The 19,071-nt window shown below is 43.1% G+C and overlaps 2 protein-coding genes across 5 annotated transcripts in view; one reads left to right on the top strand and one right to left on the bottom strand.

The window, feature by feature from the left end:
- Window positions 1-311: 311 nt before the first annotated feature.
- Window positions 312-9,363, top strand: LOC130340442 (fatty acid-binding protein 1, liver-like). Of its 3 annotated transcripts, none has more exons than XM_056554192.1 (5): window positions 312-867; window positions 1,365-1,450; window positions 4,427-4,605; window positions 6,422-6,511; window positions 9,257-9,363. In XM_056554192.1, exons 2-5 carry the CDS (start codon window positions 1,384-1,386, stop codon window positions 9,308-9,310), a joined length of 390 nt encoding a protein of 129 aa, XP_056410167.1. In that variant the 5' UTR covers window positions 312-867; window positions 1,365-1,383; the 3' UTR covers window positions 9,311-9,363. The 3 variants fall into 3 exon arrangements, with proteins under 3 accessions (XP_056410167.1, XP_056410184.1, XP_056410186.1); XM_056554209.1 differs by having other exon boundaries at window positions 312-851; XM_056554211.1 differs by lacking the exons at window positions 312-867; window positions 1,365-1,450 and adding an exon at window positions 2,584-2,622.
- Window positions 9,364-17,971: 8,608 nt separating this feature from the next.
- Window positions 17,972-19,071, bottom strand: part of LOC130339633 (histone-lysine N-methyltransferase SMYD1-like) — a 39,018-nt gene continuing 37,918 nt past the window's right edge. For both annotated transcript variants that reach the window (XM_056554051.1, XM_056554067.1), the window contains 2 exons: window positions 18,472-18,640; window positions 17,972-18,299 (listed from right to left, as the gene is read on the bottom strand). In XM_056554051.1, coding sequence (XP_056410026.1) covers window positions 18,141-18,299; window positions 18,472-18,640 — 328 coding nt within the window. In that variant the 3' untranslated portion in view covers window positions 17,972-18,140. The remainder of the gene's footprint in view (window positions 18,300-18,471; window positions 18,641-19,071) is intronic.

Genomic DNA, 19,071 nt, shown 5'->3' on the forward strand with positions numbered 1-19,071 from the left:
CTTTGGACAGGTTTTTATAAATCTCCGCCTTAGTGTTGTTTACCATTTTATAGCCTCTGATTCTAATATACAGTATACTCGCAGGAGTAAAAATTAACCATGCAACGTCATGCACTGCCAGGGTGTGGATCGACTGCTTCATCTGGATCAGACAGCACACAAAAAAGAAAAGACCTGCCGGACATTTAATTTAAAAAATGGGTGTGAATACTAGGCTCAGGGGTTGAGGGGGCATGATGCAGACTTGGGGGGGAGGGGGGGGTTGGTTGAATATGAGGCTGAGAAGGCAGGATTCAGGCTGACAGGTGTGATTCAGATTCACTCCCCCCAGAGTTTAGTATTCATATGCCTTTTTGAAATAATTCCCTATCTCAGGAATGGAAAGGTAGAGCAACAAAATAAAAACAGCATTGGAATCAGGGCACCAAAGGCTACAAAATTTTATACATAAGTTTAACTGGCCTGGAAAAGCCCACCAGTCAGGGCATGCTGGATTGTTTAGTTAGTGACTGGACGGTCTAGGGTATTGTTTTGTTCCTGTGTTATGTTTTTATTTATCCTGCAACCTGTCTAATAAAGTTGTTGTTTGCCAGTTTATTGAAGTGGAAACATGTCCTGTGGCGGTGTCAAGGATGATCCCAGAGCTATCCCAGGGGAGAAATCCTTACAAATGGTGGAGGATGCGGGCAGCATGTTGCTAAGAGCAACCAACGGTCGAGTTGCAGTAAAGTTGTTGCTAGGAGCAACCCACCCTGCATGTTGCAAGTCAGACAAGCCCAGCTGTGGAGTACAAGAGCAGGACTGAGCCTGTGGTGAAAGCTTTGCTAGGGGCAACGGATCACGTCAAGCAAGTGAGCAAGAAGAAAGGTAAGATACAGAGCTTTTTAAAGCTCTAAATTATTTTTTAAGGGTTGGAGGGGTGTTAAAAGTAGTTAGGGAACATAGCCTGAGTTATTTTAGAAAAGTTTATTTGGTGACAGGTACTTTTTAACAAGCTCATATAGTTGTTGTGGTTTGATGTATCGAGAAGTGAAAAAACAGTGATAATAGATATATAAATGGCCACACTATGTACCACACCGCACAATGATGTCTTGTAAGACTCTGGCCTTTACCTCTATCTCCTTATAAAGCCAGAAGATTTTTTTTACCTCCTTATAGGGTTGGCTTTGTAGTGCTTCTTATCACTAGTAGCTATTACATTGTGGTCAGCATGGCCATTTCTCTGCATGACAAAAGTTAATGTTTGAACGGAGTTATATAGGCGGCGATGACATCACTCTGATAAATAAATACATTTAAGCTCCCGGTCTGCTCCAGCTCTCCTGCATTCTATCTCTCTCTCTCTTACACTTGCTTTGTAGCTAAGGAGCTTTCCCCAGAATGTCTTTCGCTGGAACCTATGAGCTGCAGTCCCATGAAAATTTTGAGGCTTTCATGAAAGAGATTGGTAAGTGACAAGGACATTGGATGAAATGGAGAAGGAGAATGGAATTTAGAGGTGAAGAGGTTGGTCAATAAGGGTACGTTCACATATTTCTGCTGCAGATCTGCTGCGTATTTGCTGGTGCAGATTTTACTGCCCATTTACTTCAATGGGAGGCACAATCTGCTGATGCAAATCTGCAGCAGAAAATACGCAGGTGTGAACGCACCTGAGGGTATGTTCCCACCTGGCATACACGCAGCTTATTTCATGCTGCACAAAATCTGCAGCAGCAGCGGGAAATACGCTGCGTATCCCTCGCTCACCATACACACAAGGCTTTCCGGCAGCAGCCCTATGTGTGTAGTGAGTTTTGGAGGCAGAGCCGTGCAACACACTCACACCGGCACACAGCCCCGCCGCCAAAACTCACTGCACACATAGGGCTGCCGCCAGAAAGCCTTGTGTGTATGGTGAGCCAGGAATAAGCAGCATATTTCCCGCTGCTGCTGCAGATTTTACGCAGCGTACACTGCATATACGACAAGTGGGAACGTACCCTAAGGGTACGTTCACAGGAGCGGACCCACAGCATATTTTACGCTACAGATCCGCTGCTGAAGGACCACTGTATGGTGCCTTTACATGTGCTTGTTTGGAGCGACAATACGCCATTACGAGCAGACACACTGCGATGTGCGAGTTGTCGCGCATACGCAGTGTACTGCACACATCATGGCCACACCCCATGCTCCATGAGCTAGGCTGAGAGATGCCGCGATGTGCGAGTATACTGCACATGCGCGCTGCGACTTGCACGTCACAGTGTATCTTCTCGTAGCGGCGTATTGCCACTCCAAGCAGGCACATGTAAAGCCACCATGCAGGGGTCCTTCAGTGGCGAATCTGCAGCGTAAAATAAGCTGTGGTTCCGCTTGTGTGAACGTAACCTTAGGGTGCGTTAGCACATGCGTATTTTCTGCTGCAGATTTGCTTTAGCAGATTTTGCTTCCCATTGAAGTCAATGGGCAGCAAAATCTGCAGCAGCAAATACTCGTACTACGTGTGAACGCACCCTAAGGGAGTATTAAAGCTTAGGCAGCCAGGACCAGAGCTTCCTTTACCCAAGATCCTCAGTAGCCGAGTGCACATTCAGTGATATCACTAGCCTTAGACCAGGATGCAGGGTGCAAAAGGTAAGTAAATCATTTCTCTGATTTAATGGCCAATTATAACATTATATATCTAATTATAATAGTTATTTTGTGTCCTAAAATTGTATAAAAGTCATAAAAAATACCTCTGGATTGATGTATATTGCTGGAATATTAGTAGCATTCGCAACATACTGTTCCCCTATATGTTCCTGAACCGGCAGCTCTCCAGCTGTTGCCAAACTACAACTCCCATCATACCCTGACAGGACACGATGGACATTGTAGTTTGGCAAAAGCTGGAAAGAAAGCAGCAGGTTGGGAAACATTGGTTTACCTGGTAAGTATATCTGCAAGAGCTGTTTTATTTGGGTAACTCATTAGATAGATAGATAGACTTAAAGGGGTACTCCGGTAGAAAACATTTTCTTTTTAAATCAACTGGTGCCAGAAAGTTAAACAGATTTGTAAATTACTTCTGTTAAGGGGTTCTCCGGTGCTTAAACATCTTATCCCCTATCCAAAGGATAGGGTATAAGATGCCTGATCGCAGGAGTCCCGCCGCTGGGGACCCCCGTGATCTTGCTCCGCCCGTTCCACCCCGCAACGCAAGCCTACGGGAGGGGGCGTGACAGCTATCACGCCCCCTCCCGTAGGCTTGCATTGAGGGGCGGAGCGTGACGTCACACGCCGCCCGCCCTTTAGTCGCCAGTAATCAGTCCCGGAGCGAACACGCTCCGGGGACTGATTACAAACAGGGTGCCGCGTGCATGATCCCGGGGGGCCCCAGCGGCGGGACTCCCGCGATCAGGCATCTTATACCCTATCCTTTGGATAGGGGATAAGATGTTTAAGCACCGGAGAACCCCTTTAAAAAAATCTTTACCCTTCCAGGACATTTAAGCAGCTGTATGCTACAGAGGAAATTCTTTTCTTTTTGAATTTCTTTTTTGTCTTGTCCACAGTGCTCTCTGCTGACACCTCTGTGTGTATAAGGTACTGTCCAGAGGAGCATAGGTTTGCAATGGGGATTTTCTCCTGCTCTGGACAGTTCCTGATACGGGCATCAGGCATCAGCAGAGAGCACTGTGGACAAGACAAAAAAGAAATTCAAAAAGAAAAGAATTTCTTCTGTAGCATACACCTGCTAAAAAGTCCTGGAAGGGTGAAGATTTTTTAATAGAAGTAATTTACAAATCTGTTTAACTTTCTGTCACCAGTTGATTTAAAAAAAAATTATGTTTTCCACCGGAGTTCCCCTTTAAAGACCATCTGATAGGGGTTAGTGTAGAAGTTAAGATCCTCCTGATACTTATAGTGCTAAGCATGATGTGATGATCTGTATAGAGCTCCACTGTCATCCCACCATATATGTTGTCTGAGGGCTTCAGTGAGTATATGATTATCTTACTTCAATGACCCTCTATAAAGTACAGATACCCTAAAAGTTACCTTGTGAGTCTATGGCACTGTGTTTCCCAAGCAGGGCGCCTTGAGCTGTTGCAAAACTACAACTCCCAGCATGCCCGGACAGCCAAAGGCTGTCCGGGCATGCTGGGAGTTGTAGTTTTGCAACAGCGGGAGGCACCCCGGTTGGGAAACACTGGTCTATGGAGACTCTTTCAGACCTCCTAACACATACGGCACCAACCATATTTCTTCTATTTTGGAAAGTAAGGATACTTAGTTGGAGTTTCCATGAATCCCTATGAATGCCTACAATATGTTCTCTCTTGGGCTCAGCAAGAACATGGTAAAGGTTCTGTCACCTCTGGAGAGTCCACAAATTCCTTGAAGGTTTCCTGGGACCTTGTGGAGCCTTTGGATTGATTTTTAATGTTCTTAGTTCCAGGTATTACGGATGATTTAATTCAGATTGGAAAAGATATGAAGAGTGTAACCCAGATCGAGCAGAATGGAAATCACTTTGTGGTGACGGTGACTACGGGCACCAAGGTCCTGCGTAATGAATTCAACATCGGGGAAGAGACAGAATTTAATACACTTACTGGAGAGAAAATCATGGTAAGGAGATCATTGCCTTAAAGGAGGATTTGGTCTTCCGGTGTGAGGTAGAATTAACCCTGCACTTTAGTCTTTTTTCGGGCAGCCAAAGGGAGGAAGGGGGGGGGGGGGCGGCTTGCACGGCGGGGTTCAAGGGAGCGGGATGTGCGGCAGCTGCGACCATCGCCGTAACACACTGGGCAAGCTGGGAGTTGTAGTGGTGAAACAGCTGGAGGCACCCTGTATAGGTGAACTAAGGGCGGAAGTCGGCCCCAGCAGGCATCAGTGACGTCGCGCCTGCTGGGGAAGTCTGCCTGGTAAGTGAGCACACTACCAGGCAGACAAAAAGGCATTTTTTTTAATATAGTAAATAATTTAAAGGCAGGGAGGGGGTTAGGGATAGATGGGCAATAGGCAGGGACAGAAAGAAAGAAAAAAGGATGGTGGGAGCTACTCTTTAAACTCTACTATAATGAACTCTACCATATTTTAGTTGACATATAATGTAAGTAACTGTTTAGCAAATGTTATCAAAATATCTCCAGCCATTTTGAAGTTATGCTGGAACATACACACAAACATACATACACACAAACATACACACAAACATACATACATACACACAAACATACATACACACAAACATACATACACACAAACATACATACACACAAACATACATACACACAAACATACATACACACAAACATACGTACATACATACATATATACATACACACAAACATACATACACACAAACATACATACATATATACATACATACATATATACATACATACAAACATACGTACATACAAACATACATACATACATATATACATACACACAAACATACATACACACATACATACATATATACATACATACAAACATACGTACATACAAACATACATACATACATATATACATACACACATACATACATATATACATACACACATACATACAAACATACATACATACATACATGCTGAGTTTTATACATATATAGATTGTATGTTAGTCATCACTTGGACACTTCTTTTGTATCTAATAATTAATTTATAGCTGTCCCGTAAAATATCCAAAAGGGGTTACGCCAAAATCCCAAATCCTGCGCTCCCCATTCACTCTGAGTTAGTTTGGCAACATGGTAAAGTGTTCACTTTATGTAATAGTAGAAACAGAGTCCCAGCTCTCTCCCTCAAAGCCCGAAGCGCCCGGACTGGAGTGGGCTACGCCTGATGTATGTAGTAAGAAGAAATGGAATGTCCAGCGCAGACAGATCGGATCAGAGCAGTTTATTGTAAAATGTATCTCAGTACAAGGACATAGTGGACACAGGTGACACGTTTCAGCCCAACTAATGGGCCTTAGTCATATTAGGTATGACTAAGGCCCATTTGGTGGGCCAAAACGCGGCACCTGTGTCCACTATGTCCTTGTACTGAGGTACATTTTACAATAAACTGCTCTGATCCGATCTGTCTGCGCTGGACATTCCATCTCTTCTAAGTGTTCACTCTATATCACCAATATGATCATATAAGCCAGGTTTGCCCAGAGTTTTTCATTTCCTGTACTTTCCTGTAAAGAACCCCAAAGGTCATATTTTAAAGGGATTGTCCAGAATAGCGAAAAAAAAGTGGCAGCTTTTTCCTAGAAACTGCCCCACACCCATGCTTGGATTGTGTCTGGTATTGCATCTGAGTGAGCTGTAATATCACACGTGACAGATGTGGCGCTGTGAAGTACCATTTCTTTTCGGGTCACGTTGTCCCTATATGAGTCTTATCTGATGGGTGTGACTACTGGATGACACTTTTGTTCCTTCTAGAGCACGGTTAATATTGTGGACGGCAAGCTGGTTGGGAAACTGAAGTCCGTCACTTCCGTCACAGAACTTTCAGGGGATCTCCTCATCAATGTAAGGATTTTTTTTATCTACAGATCAAAGATGAATAATGTTGTAATGGAATATTTATACAAAATGCGTAAATCACATATATGACAGAAGGTGCTAAACTACTGCCAGTGTCAGCATCAGTGCTCCACTGCTCCTCCGGTCTTATATTCCAGCCATAGCAGTAGGTCCGGACCCCGGACCAGAGGAGCAGTGGAGCACTGTAGCAGCCGGGTAGTATGGCTGGGCCACTGGGGGCAGTATATCTGTGGGGGCTGCCTACCTATTACTATAAATGGAGGCTTAGAGGAGGGGGCCTACAACTATATGGGGGGTACAGAAGAGGCCTATAACAATATATATCGCAGTATAGGGGCCTACAACTATATATAGGGGCAGAATGGGGGCCAACAAATATCTATGTGGAGGTATAGGAGCCTACAACTATATATGGGGGCAGTATAGGAGCCTACAACTATATATGGGGGCAGTATAGGAGCCTACAACTATGTATGGGGGCAGGATAGGGGCCTATAATTACAAATAGAGGCAGTATGGAGGCCTACACACACACACACACACACACACACATATATATATATATATATATATATATATATAATAGCAGTATTATAGTAGTTATATTCTTGTACATAGAAAAAATATTATAGTAGTTATATTCTTGTACATAGGAGCAGTATTATAGTAGTTATATTCTTGTACATAGGGGGTAGTATTATAGTAGTTATATTATCGTACATAGGAGGCAGTATTATAGTAGCTCTTTTCTTATACATAGGGAAACTATTATAGTAGTTATATTCTTGTACATAGAAGCAGTATTATAGTAGTTATATTATTTTTCATAGGAGCAGTATTATAGTAGTTATTTTCTTGTACATAGGGGGCAGTATTATAATAGTTTTATTCTTGAACATAGAAGCAGTATTATGGTAGCTCTTTTCTTGTACATAGGGACACTATTATAGTAGTTATATTCTTGTACATAGGAGCAGTATTATAGTAGTTATATTATTTTACATAGGAGCAGTATTATAGTAGTTATTTTCTTGTACATAGGGGGCAGTATGATAGTAGTTTTGTTCTTGTACATAGGGGCAATATTATAGACCACAGACCACTTCTCAGTTCCTATGCTTCCTGGCTGATGTTTTGGTCACTTTTGAATGCTGGCGGTGCTTTCACTCTAGTGGTGGCATGAGACGGAGTCCACAACTGACACAAGTGGCTCAGGGAGTGCAACTCATCCAGGATGGCAAATCAATACGATCTGTGGCAAGAATGTTTGCTGTGTCTGTCAGCGTAGTGTCCTGAGCATGGAGGTGCTACCAGAAGACAGGCCAGTACATCAGGAGATGTGGAGGAGGCCGTAGGAGGGTAACAACCCAGCAGCAGGACCGTTACATCCGCCTTAGTGCAAGGAGGAGCACTGCCAGAGAACTTCAAAATGACCTCCAGCAGGCAACAAATGTGCATGTGTCCACTCAAACGGTCAGAAACAGACTCCATGAGGGTGATATGAGGGCCCAACATCCACAGGTGGGGGTTGTGCTTACAGCCCAACACCGTGCAGGACGTTTGGCATTTGCCAGACAACACCAAGATTGCCAAGTTTGCCACTGGCGCCCTGTGCTCTTCACAGATGAAAGCAGGTTCACACTGAGCACATGTGACAGACGTGACACAGTCTGGAGACGCCGTGGGGAACGTTCTGCTGCCTGCAACATCCTCCAGCTTCACTGGTTTGGTGGTGGGTCAGTAATGGTGTGTGGTGGCATTTTCTTGCCAGAGGTAGCCTGACTGCCATTAGGTACCGAGATGAGATCCTCAGACCCCTTGTGAGATCATATGCTGGTGCGGTTGGCCCTGGGTTCTTCCTAATGCAAGACAATGCTAGACCTCATGTGGCTGGAGTGTGTCAGCAGTTCCTGCAAGAGGAAGGCATTGATGCTATGGACTGGCCCACCCGTTCCCCAGACCTGAATCCGATTGTGCACATCTGGGACATCATGTCTCGCTCAATCCACCAACACCACGTTGCACCACAGACTGTCCAGGAGTTGTCGGACGCTTTAATCCAGGTCTGGGAGGACATCCCTCAGGAGACCATCCGCCACCTCATCAGGAGCATGCCCAGGCATTGTAGGGAGGTCATACGGGCACATGGAGGCCACACACACTACTGAGCCTCATTTTGACTTGTTTTAAGGACATTACATAAAGTTGGATCAGCCTGTAGTGTGGTTTTCCACTTTGATTTTGAGTGTGACTCCATATCCAGACCTCCATAGGTTGATACATTTGATTTCCATTGATAATTTTTGTGTAATTATTTTGTCACCACTTTCAATTATGTAAAATCGAAAGTATTTCATACGATTAGTTCATTCATTCAGATCTAGGATGTGTTATCTTAGTGTTCCCTTTATTTTTTTGAGCATTTACATTCTTGGAACTCAATGGGAGTTGTAGTTTTGGAACAGTTGGAGGTCCTCAGTTTGGAGACCACTGTTCTAAACTATTCTAAATTATTACTGCGCAAAAATGTAGAGGTTTTAAAATTCAGCTCTGCTACATTAGCACTAATTATCCTTTTTGCTAATTTTTTTTAGAGAATTTGGGTGATAGACGGGCAGCTCTTCAGCAATTAATGGACTTCATTGAATTTCATGATATAGTATGTGCAGACACCTATATATCACATGCCTACATTTCTAATATTTACCATCTCTCCCTTTTACCTCTCAGGTCATGACTGTGAAAGACATTGTCTACAAGGCAGTAAGCAAGAAGGTCGCATAGATGAGAATGCTGTTATTAATTTTACTATGAAAAATAAACTCCTATAATATGAAAAAAATGACTCTATACTTTATGATATCACATGCAGAAATTGCCATTGCTATTTCTAGTAGTAATGCTTCAAATACATATAAATAAAGTACAAAAAAGTCCATATTTTTGCTTATAGGATATAGTATTATAGTAGTTATATTCTTTTACATAGGAGGCAGTATTATAGTAGTTATATTCTTGTATATACAGGGCAGTAATATAGTAGTTTTATTTTCATACATAGGAGGCAGTATTATAGTAGATATATTCTTATGCATAGGGAGCAGTATTATAGTGGTTATATTCTTGTACATAGAATATAGTATTATAGTAGTTAGTATTATAGTAGTTATTTTCTTGTACATAGGATGCAGTATTATAGTAGTTATATTCTTGTACATAGGAGGTAGTATTATAGAAGTTATTTTCTTGTATATACAGGGGAGTATTATAGTAGTTTTATTTTCATACATAGGAGGCAGTATTATAGTAGTTATTTTCTTGTACATAGGATGCAGTATTATAGTAGTTATATTCTTGTACATAGGAGCAGTATTATAGTAGTTATATTCTTGTACATAGAAGCAGTATTATGGTAGCTCTTTTCTTGAACATAGGGACACTATTATAGTAGTTATATTCTTGTACATAGGAGCAGTATTATAGTAGTTATATTCTTGTATATAGGAGCAGTATTATAGTAGTTATATTCTTGTACATAGGAGCAGTATTATAGTAGTTATATTATTTTACATGGGAGCAGTATTATAGTAGTTATATTCTTGTACATATGAGATAGTATTTTTGTAGATATATTCTTGTACATAGGAGCAGTATATTAGTAGTTATATTATTGTACATAGGAGGCAGTATTATAGAAGTTATATTCCTGTACATAAGCAGGTGTATTATAGTACAAGTCTAACTTGACTAACTCTACACAAGACCTTAAAAACGAAGACACAAAAATTAAAATGATCTGTTAATGTCTTTAGCTGAAACACCCCCATTGGGCTCGGTTCACGTAAAGTACTTTTATCAAAACATTTTGCCAAAACCGTGAGTGGGTCCAACAACACATTTTTACATTATAGCTTTCCTCTGTGTCCGTCCTATTAAAAATGCTGACCAAGCCTAATGGATGCTTTATAATAGATTTCACTTTTAAACAGCAAATTTTTCACCTTTTCCTTTTTTTTCATTATGTGAATACTTTTTAAAGGTAGGAATTGTAAAATATGTTCTCTTTTATTTATTTCTTTTATGTAGACATACCTTTGAACATGTCAAACAAGTGCTTTTATGTCGAATACTATACAAAAACACACAATATTGTGCAATGTTTCTAGGTTCTACTGTGGTGACACGGGGGTGCAAGGATTTCTTACGACTTTGTGACGCCAGGAAACCGTTAGCCTACACACAGTCTGAGGTGGAGACAGCTTCTCCTGGGCCAGACACAGGGAGCAAAGAAACTCACCAACGTTGCGTTATGTATAACTTTTACTGAGCAGGCTGCAAATGGTATTACACAGACAGTATGGAGTGGAAGAGTTGCAGTGTAACCCTTTAGGAGCCCTGTTGCCTTGCTGGAACTTATGGTGCTTTTCACCCACGTGATTAATACTGACTTGAGATTAGAGACTGTAGATTCTCCAAGCCGGCTAGGGTTCTGACAAGATCCATTTACCTTCACCACCAGGGCTTGACTTTCTGTTGTACAGGGGGAACACTTGCGAATGGCTGGGTTGACTTAAGAAGAGATTTTCTTAGGCTTCCCCCAGGATTTCTCCACACACAACTTCACCTCCTTTCCACACTGGAGCTCAGCACACACCAGTGACTTGCACTAAATCCTTCCCCACTACACTATATACTAACGAATTTAGAGGTTCCCATTGGGCAGGCAGGGTCACCCGGTTTACACTGCTTTTCACTCTTAAAGGGTACCTTTCATCAAAAAAACTTTTGATATATTATAGATTAATGTATGCAGAATAACTTTCCAATAGCATGTTATTAAAAAATATGCCTTTCCATTAAATTTTCCACTTTGAAAAAATGACCACTAGGGGTCTCCCTACCAGTCCTTTTTAGATTTCAGACTCATGTAGGAGTCCTAAATCTCAGACTGCAGCCGGGACACAGACAAGCTCCACACTACTCCCTGGCAGGGAGCAGTGCTGAGTTTGTCTGTGTTCCGACAGCGGTCTGAGATTTAGGACTCCTGCATGAGTCTGAAATCTATAAAAAAAAAAAAAAAGAAAAGGACTGGTAGGGAGACCCCTAGTGGTAATTTTTTCAAAGTGGAAAAGCAGCCAAGCACAAATATACAAGGTATAGTGAAGTAAGGACTGTAAGTTGAGGACACAGCAGAGGGGTGGAAAGTTATCCGACCAGATCAGATTGTGTGTGGGCCATGGACTGATATAGTTATGCAACATTGGCTTTATAAAAATGAGTCCGAGGGTCTAGAGCAATGAGTTCTGACACGGACCAATCCAAAACGGCCCTGCCCATATAAGGTAGTGGCGGCCATTACTCGCTCACTTTCCTTGTGGGCTGCTGATAGAGGAGGATCTGCGCAGCTGTCGTCAGCAGTGACCAGGCCCAAGCCTTGCGGCAACGGCCATCGTACAAAACTGTGAGTTATCTCAATCCCTGTTAAGTCTGCAAGATCACCGGACCTAAACAGACCCCTAAATCCGGACGGATCTCTGCATCATTCCTAATTCTACTAGTCCTTTGGATAAGTCAATGGTCCGCAGCATCTGTCAATCACTGCCGCACTACATAGAGACTGTATTGCTAAGACTGTTGCTGTTAATTGGATGTACCGCAAGTACCTCAGTAAAGTTTATACAAGTTAAAGTTCATCCCTATTGTGGACCTTCATTCCTTTAAGCATGCACCTATCGTTTATAGGAAGGGTGGCGATAGGCCGAAGATTTACCTCAACGTATTAACCCTCACCCTGGCGTCACGAGTGACAGGGGTTAAATTAACCTCTCATATACCAAAGCAACCCCCCAACCACACTACACCCCCAAGGCCCCACCACAAAGCCTTTTTGGCGTCGCACGAACAAGATTCGGGTGTGTGCCTACTACTGTTGCCACTAGTGAAGGTTTACTCCCCCCCAAGTAACGAACTTTATTTATGTGCTGTGAACCGTTTTGTTGTGTACGGGAGCGGTGTCCGTGCGCCATACAAAGGGGCCACGAGAAAAGTAAGGGGGGGAGACGAAAAGTTATCTGCAACTAAGATGCAATGTAAACTGCGCAATGAGTTCATGCTGCGATCCTCTGGTCCGGTCAGCACAGGCGGAGCTAAACTGCTGCCGGAAAAGCACGCGAAGAAGCCCCTGGGCGTGGCTGCCAAGTTGCTGTATCGCAGCCAAAAGGGAACTTGGAGATACAGGAGTCGTCTCTGGAGGGACCGGAAGTCGGGGCTGCACCGATGAGGTCCTTCCTGCCGGCCGCCATTTTGGGGAAGCCCACTATAAAAGACGCCACGCACAGCGACCTCTTCAGTCTGCACAGGGAGCCGGAGAGTACAGACAAGGCGGAGAGCAGCATTCCACGTGGTGAAGATGGGAAAATGGCGCCGGAACAGCGGAAAGTTGTGGCAGTCGCAGGCCGACTTTTCCAAGAACTTGCTGACCGTCTGCAGCGGTTGTCATTAGATGAATAGGGGGCCTGCACTCTTCCCCCACTGCATGGTGATGACGACGAGCGCAGGGACACCTGGAGGTGCATCGCCGGTGAGACTGTCCCCTCACCACAGAACTTGGGGCTCGTGGGCTGAGATCCCATCGGAGGAGTCTGCAGTGAGTACCCCCCCAGAGGCGGCCTATTCTTCCTCCTCCAGCCCTGAAGCTAAAATACCTCTATCTACTTTGCCAAGTGCACGACCATGCTCACCAGAATTGCCCCAGTGGATCTTAGGGGACGAGCTGGGACTCATTGAGTATATGCACGCGGTTCTTCAACCTATACCTGGGAAGCCACTCCCACCAATTCCAACTGCACATAGAGGGAAAGGGCCCGTCAAGAAGCCGAGCTGGCTGAACTAATGGACAGATTAAAGGCCCAACAGAGAGAACTGTACGCCCCTAAGCATGTGCATTTGCCTCCTGAGGAAATAATTCGCTACCAGGAGAATACTAAAAAAATGGAAGCTTTATTCATCCGCAAATGGGACCATCCCCGAGAAGGGGAGGAGCCTCTAGAACGGCGAAGAGCAACTGTGGCCAAGTTCGACAAGGTCAGAGGTTATGGGACACTCCTAGATTGCCACACAGGGCAAACCATCCTCGTAAACCGGCGAGCAGTACAGAGGCCATATCTCCATAAAAAGTTCTACTCCTTGGAGGTGGGTGAAATTGTGGAGTACACCCCCGTCCAGAGCCTGTGTGGAGAATGGACTGCAGCGGTCACAAGACCAACAGCCCCAACACAGCTTCCCTTCAAATACTTTCCGTCTATAGATTGGGAATCGGATCCTTTCAACCTGAGGCAGAAATGGTCTGCTCCTGATGCCTCCACCAACGTACTCAAGGAGGAGGAACCTCTACAGCATCAATCATCTTCTGTGTACAGTAAAGTGCCAAGTCCTGCGCAAGTTCAAGAAAGTAAGCCTAAATTTCGGGCAACAAAGACTGTACCTAGACCCTCGCGGAGCAATGAGAGTTTGTCTGTTCCAGAGGTATCAACGCATGTACCTAGGCCCTCTCGGAGCAATGAGAGTTTGCCTCCTGCACAGGTACCGACGTATGTACCAAGCCCCTCTTCTGACATGGAGAGTTTGCCTGCTTCCAGGGTACCGGCGAAAGTGTTTTGGCCCACTCCTAATTTGGAGATGGTGCTCAAGCCCTATTGCCCCATTTACATTCCGGCTAGTGAGCCTCTGGTCACCTTAAATCCTACTGCTGCCCATTCTACTTTCACCAATGTGGTGTGGGAGAGTTACATTAACTCCTCCCCTGCTCCAAATTTTGGCAGATATAGGGGAACCCAGAGAGGCACAAGAAGAGTGAGGAAGAACATCCTCTAAAGATACTCTAAAGTAATGTCCTGTTGTTTCTCTTGTTAACCACTTTTATTTTTCAGTAACAGAAAAGTTCAAGACATGTGCCTAGCAGGACTGTGCTAAGATTGTTCCAGTTTTAAGTTCATTAACGTAACCATTAAGCTTTGTGCCTGATCATCAGGTCAAGAGACTCCTAGCCAGTAGGAGATTTGTAAGTGTGGTAAAGCCGTGTTTCCCATAGACTCCTAGTGTAGGTGGACTGCAGATCCTTACACGTCCGTTTTATGTACATAACCCTCTATTTATGGGACTCTCTGCTAAATGTTGCACTTATCAGGTGTATGCGCCTGAACCTTGTTGGAGTGTTAATAAATGTATCATAAAAATGTATATGGTTCTTGTACACAAGAAAAGTAGCTTCATGTCTGTGTACATAAAAAGTAAGTAAAGGTTGTACACAGAAAATAGCCCGCTATATGCACGTGTACACCAAACACAAAAATGTAGATAATACTTGTACACATGTACATACAAAGGTATAAAAATGCTCAAAGGTGTTTTAGTAGTTGCTCAATGGGTGAATCTCTTGGCTCCTCAGAGAGTGACATTGTTTCTAGTCGCCAATCGCTAGCACCTGTCTCAATAAAAATAATAGGGTAACCTACCCTTAAGATAGTACTTGCACACATAGTACTCTAGACTACTCACTTAAATGTACTACCTCATTCTACTTCGGTACATACACAAAAACAAAATGTATCTCACATTTCAAGAAAACACTTAGGAATTGTAGCCCAATTCCTGCCACTGTTAGGTACACTCATATTTCTCTTCTCTGTATTGCCTGTGTGAGATGCTCTACCTGGCCAGTAGGTGCTCTTGCGAGTATAGAATTAAACATGTAGTTCTAAAGGTAACCTAAATAGGTTATTTTGAAGTGCTCTAGGGGTAAGTAGCGTGTAGCGGATAGACCCTAGCAGCCAGTCTTACTGTGACCTAGCTTCCGGCTAGCCAGTATACCTTTCGTGTACTAACAGGTAACGCATTGTTGGCAAAAAAAAAAAAAAATTGTGTAAGATAATAAAATTGTTTAGTCAGCTTGAAGCTAAATGTATACAGAGCTGTACTAACGTCTAGTTAGCCTCGTAAAATGTGTAGAGAGCTAAAACAAAATGTTTTAGGAGCTAGCAACTAAATGTCAGATAGCTGCCTAATTGTTTAGTAAGCTTAGAATGTATAGTAAGCTTAATTAAAATGTCTAAGAAGCTAGAAACTAAAGGTCTAGATAGCTTCATAATTGAACAGGAAGCCTTTATAAGTGTCTAGTAGGATTACTAGTCTAAAAATATTTAAAATGCCTAGAAAAAAAAATATCTGGTAGGTTTAAAAGTACCTAATGTGCATAAAAGTTTTGTCAGGATATAGATTCTGTCTAGTTAGCAATCCTGTTCTACCTGCCCTAGTTCCTCTACCTTAGGGGACAGGCGTTGGGGTCGACTTGTTTTAAGTAAGGGGGTTTGTGGTATCCCGGTACCGGATTGCATCCATTACCTTGTGGTGAGGTACTCAAAGTCAGAGTCCCTAGGTACCGGTGGGGTCCTCATCTATAGTTAGCCCCTTGTCACCCCTTTAATAGTTAAAATTATTCAAATTCAATGTGTAAATATGTAAATAAAGTGTACTTACCTTGTTGTAGTGTCGCAGGACCTGCGGGTCACGTGATGCGTTCCAAAACTCTATGGTTTATGGTTCAAGGACCTTTGGAGGAAGTCAGGTGATCGCCCACCATGCATTGTAACGGTGAGTGACAGCTGACACGGACCAACCCAAAACGGCCCTGCCCATATAAGGGAGCGGCGGCCATTACTCGCTCTCTTTCCTCGTGGGCTGCTGATAGAGGAGGATCTGCGCAGCTGTCGTCAGCAGTGACCAGGTCCAAGCCTTGCGGCAATGGCCATCTTGCAAAACTGTGAGTTATGTCAATCCCTGTTAAGTCTGCAAGATCACCGGACCTAAACAGACCCCAAAATCTGAACGGATCTCTGTATCAATCCTAATTCTACTAGTCCTTTGGATAAGTCAATGGTCCGCAGCATCTGTCAATCACTGCCGCACTACATAGAGACTGTATTGCTAAGACTGTTGCTGTTAATTGGATGTACCGCAAGTGCCTCAGTAAAGTTTATACAAGTTCAATTTCATCTCTATTGTGGACCTTCATTCCTTTAAGCACGCACCTTTCATTTCTGGGAAGGGTGGCGATAGGCCGATGATTTACCTCAGCGTATTAACCCTCACCCCGGCGTCACAATTGACAGGGGTTAAATTAACCCCTCATATACCGAAGCAACACCCCAACCACACTACACCCCCAAGGCCCTACCACAATACAGAGAAATATCAAGGTAGAAAACTAAAAAATATTAAATTAAAAATTGAGGCAGGAGGTGGTTTATCATGATGGAGGCAGTGAACTGGGAGGATAATAACATTTAACAAGATCATGACATGTCATCTTTAAAATTACTTTCTAGTTGTTTGTCTCTGACCCTATAGAAACATGAAAAATCTAGGGTTGCCTAGAAAGCTTTGGCACTTTTGCCCCCATCTACAAACCTTCCCTACTTTCTAATATGACCATCTCAAAGACAATAAAACACTTTTAGACAAATATAACATTTACAAGACTTTCTTGCTTAGTTTGTTGGCTATACAATGAATAGGGGTACATGACTTATGACCAAGTGACTATTATACAGACCTGTTAAGAAGGTCTTTGTGCTGTGCCGTTATTTCTAGTATAAAAATTCCGTCAAGGTGGGCAAAATACTGGCTGTGCCGGTAAAATACCAGCAAGGTGGCAACCCTATCCTCACATAGCCACACCCAACAGGGTTTAGCCCCACATCGTTTGGAGACCTAGCAACACCCCTGCTGATCTGAATGGTAAATAAAAAAAAGACATCCATTTTGAGATGCCCCAGGTGTACGGACAGACCCTAGAAATAAATAGAAATGAATAGACCATCTTTATTGAGCATCGAAAACATCAACTAATCATTTACAGACATTGGCTTCATATATTACTTAAAGGAGTACTCCACTGCCCCAGCGTTGCAACATTTTGTTCCGAACGCTGGGGCAGTGGAGTACCCCTTTAAAGGGGTACTCCCCTGGAAAAAAAATTTTTTAATCAACTGGTGCCAGAAAGTTAAACAGATTTGTAAATTACTTCTATTAAAAAATCTTAATCCTTCCAGAACTTATCAGCTGCTGTATGTTCCACAGGAAGTTCTCCTCTATTTGAATTTCCTTTCTGTCTGACCACAGTGCTCTCTGCTGACACCTCTGCCCGTTTTAGAAACTGTCCATAGCAGGAGAGGTTTGCTATGGGGCTTTGCTTCTACTCTGGACAGTTCCCAAAATGGACAGAGGTGTCAGCAGAGAGCACTGTGGTCAGGCAGAAAGGAAATTCAAAAAGAAAAGAAATTCCTCTGGGACATACAGCAGCTGATAAGTACTGGAAGGGTTAAGATTTTTAAATAGAAGTGATTTACAAATCTGTTTAACTTTCTGTAACCAGTTGATTAAAAAAAAAATGTTTTCCAGTGGAGTACCCCTTTAACACTCCAAGCAGATCAAGCCTGTACATTTGTATATCAATAGATATTTCTTCTCGTTGTGGTAGCGTCTTGATAGATCTGCATTGTGGATTGGACACTGGTCAGGGATGGAAGGATCAGAAGAATGGAGGGGTCATGTCTGCCTATGGTTTCTTATTGAAGATGGCTGGTGGAGCCTCATTTGCTGGCTCTTCCATAACCTGAAAGGGTTTGTTGGAGAGAGCGGCTTCTCTCATCTTGTAATAGACATATTCATTCTCCCGGAACATCCTCAGCTCCATTTCTGTCTGACCACGCATCGCCTATAGAGAGACAATAGAGATGTTACCACTCCTATCTACTCACTATATAATCACCTATGCCAATCAATGCAATGCCAATAACTGGCTACCAGAGGACCGTCAGAATTCAAATGGGATCGCTCTTTGGCCTATAACTTGTATATAAGCTCAGTGACAGATATAACGGACTCACCTCCAGATCTTTGGTAATAGGGTGAGAGGGTCCATGAGTTATGAGGAGGATAGCAAAAGCCTTGCAGATCATCCCATGGCCAACTTCAATGAGTCCAGCATGCCAATGTGTGACCCCAGCCCTCATTATGGCCATCCCAAGCTGGGCATTGTTTGGATGGTATATTTTCCTGTTGGAAATAAAGTGATTATTAGTAAAAGCGCCTCACCTTATATATTTGTATTTTTAAGGGTACATTTCATGAAAAAAAACTTTTGATATATTATAGATTAATGTTTGCAGAATAACTTTCCAATCGCATGTTATTAAAAAATATGCTTCTTTCTATTTATTTTTTACTTTGAAAAAAATGACCACTAGAGGTCTCCCTACCAGTCCTGGCCACAAGCCCTTTTTATAGATTTCAGACTCCTGCTGGAGTCCTAAATCTGCAGTTGGGACACAGACAAGCTCAGCTGGCAACTCTGAATCTTCTCCTCTCTGTTTACAACTTCATGTGCAGAGAGAAGAAAGATCGGAGCTTAGATAGTAAAATGAATGAGGGCATGCAGTAAGGCAGAGTCAGGAGTATGCTCTGCTGTGCTACGAGCACATAACTGG

This window comes from Hyla sarda, chromosome 1 (assembly GCF_029499605.1).
Source record: "Hyla sarda isolate aHylSar1 chromosome 1, aHylSar1.hap1, whole genome shotgun sequence".
Taxonomy (NCBI): Eukaryota; Metazoa; Chordata; class Amphibia; order Anura; family Hylidae; genus Hyla; species Hyla sarda.

Excerpts from the sequence above, each read along its gene's own strand:
- LOC130340442 (XM_056554192.1), top strand. The coding sequence starts at position 1,384 with ATGTCTTTCGCTGGAACCTATGAGCTGCAGTCCCATGAAAATTTTGAG. Across the intron at positions 4,606-6,421 it reads TTACTGGAGAGAAAATCATG|AGCACGGTTAATATTGTGGA; the intron begins GTAAGGAGATCA and ends TGTTCCTTCTAG. Across the intron at positions 6,512-9,256 it reads CAGGGGATCTCCTCATCAAT|GTCATGACTGTGAAAGACAT; the intron begins GTAAGGATTTTT and ends TTTACCTCTCAG.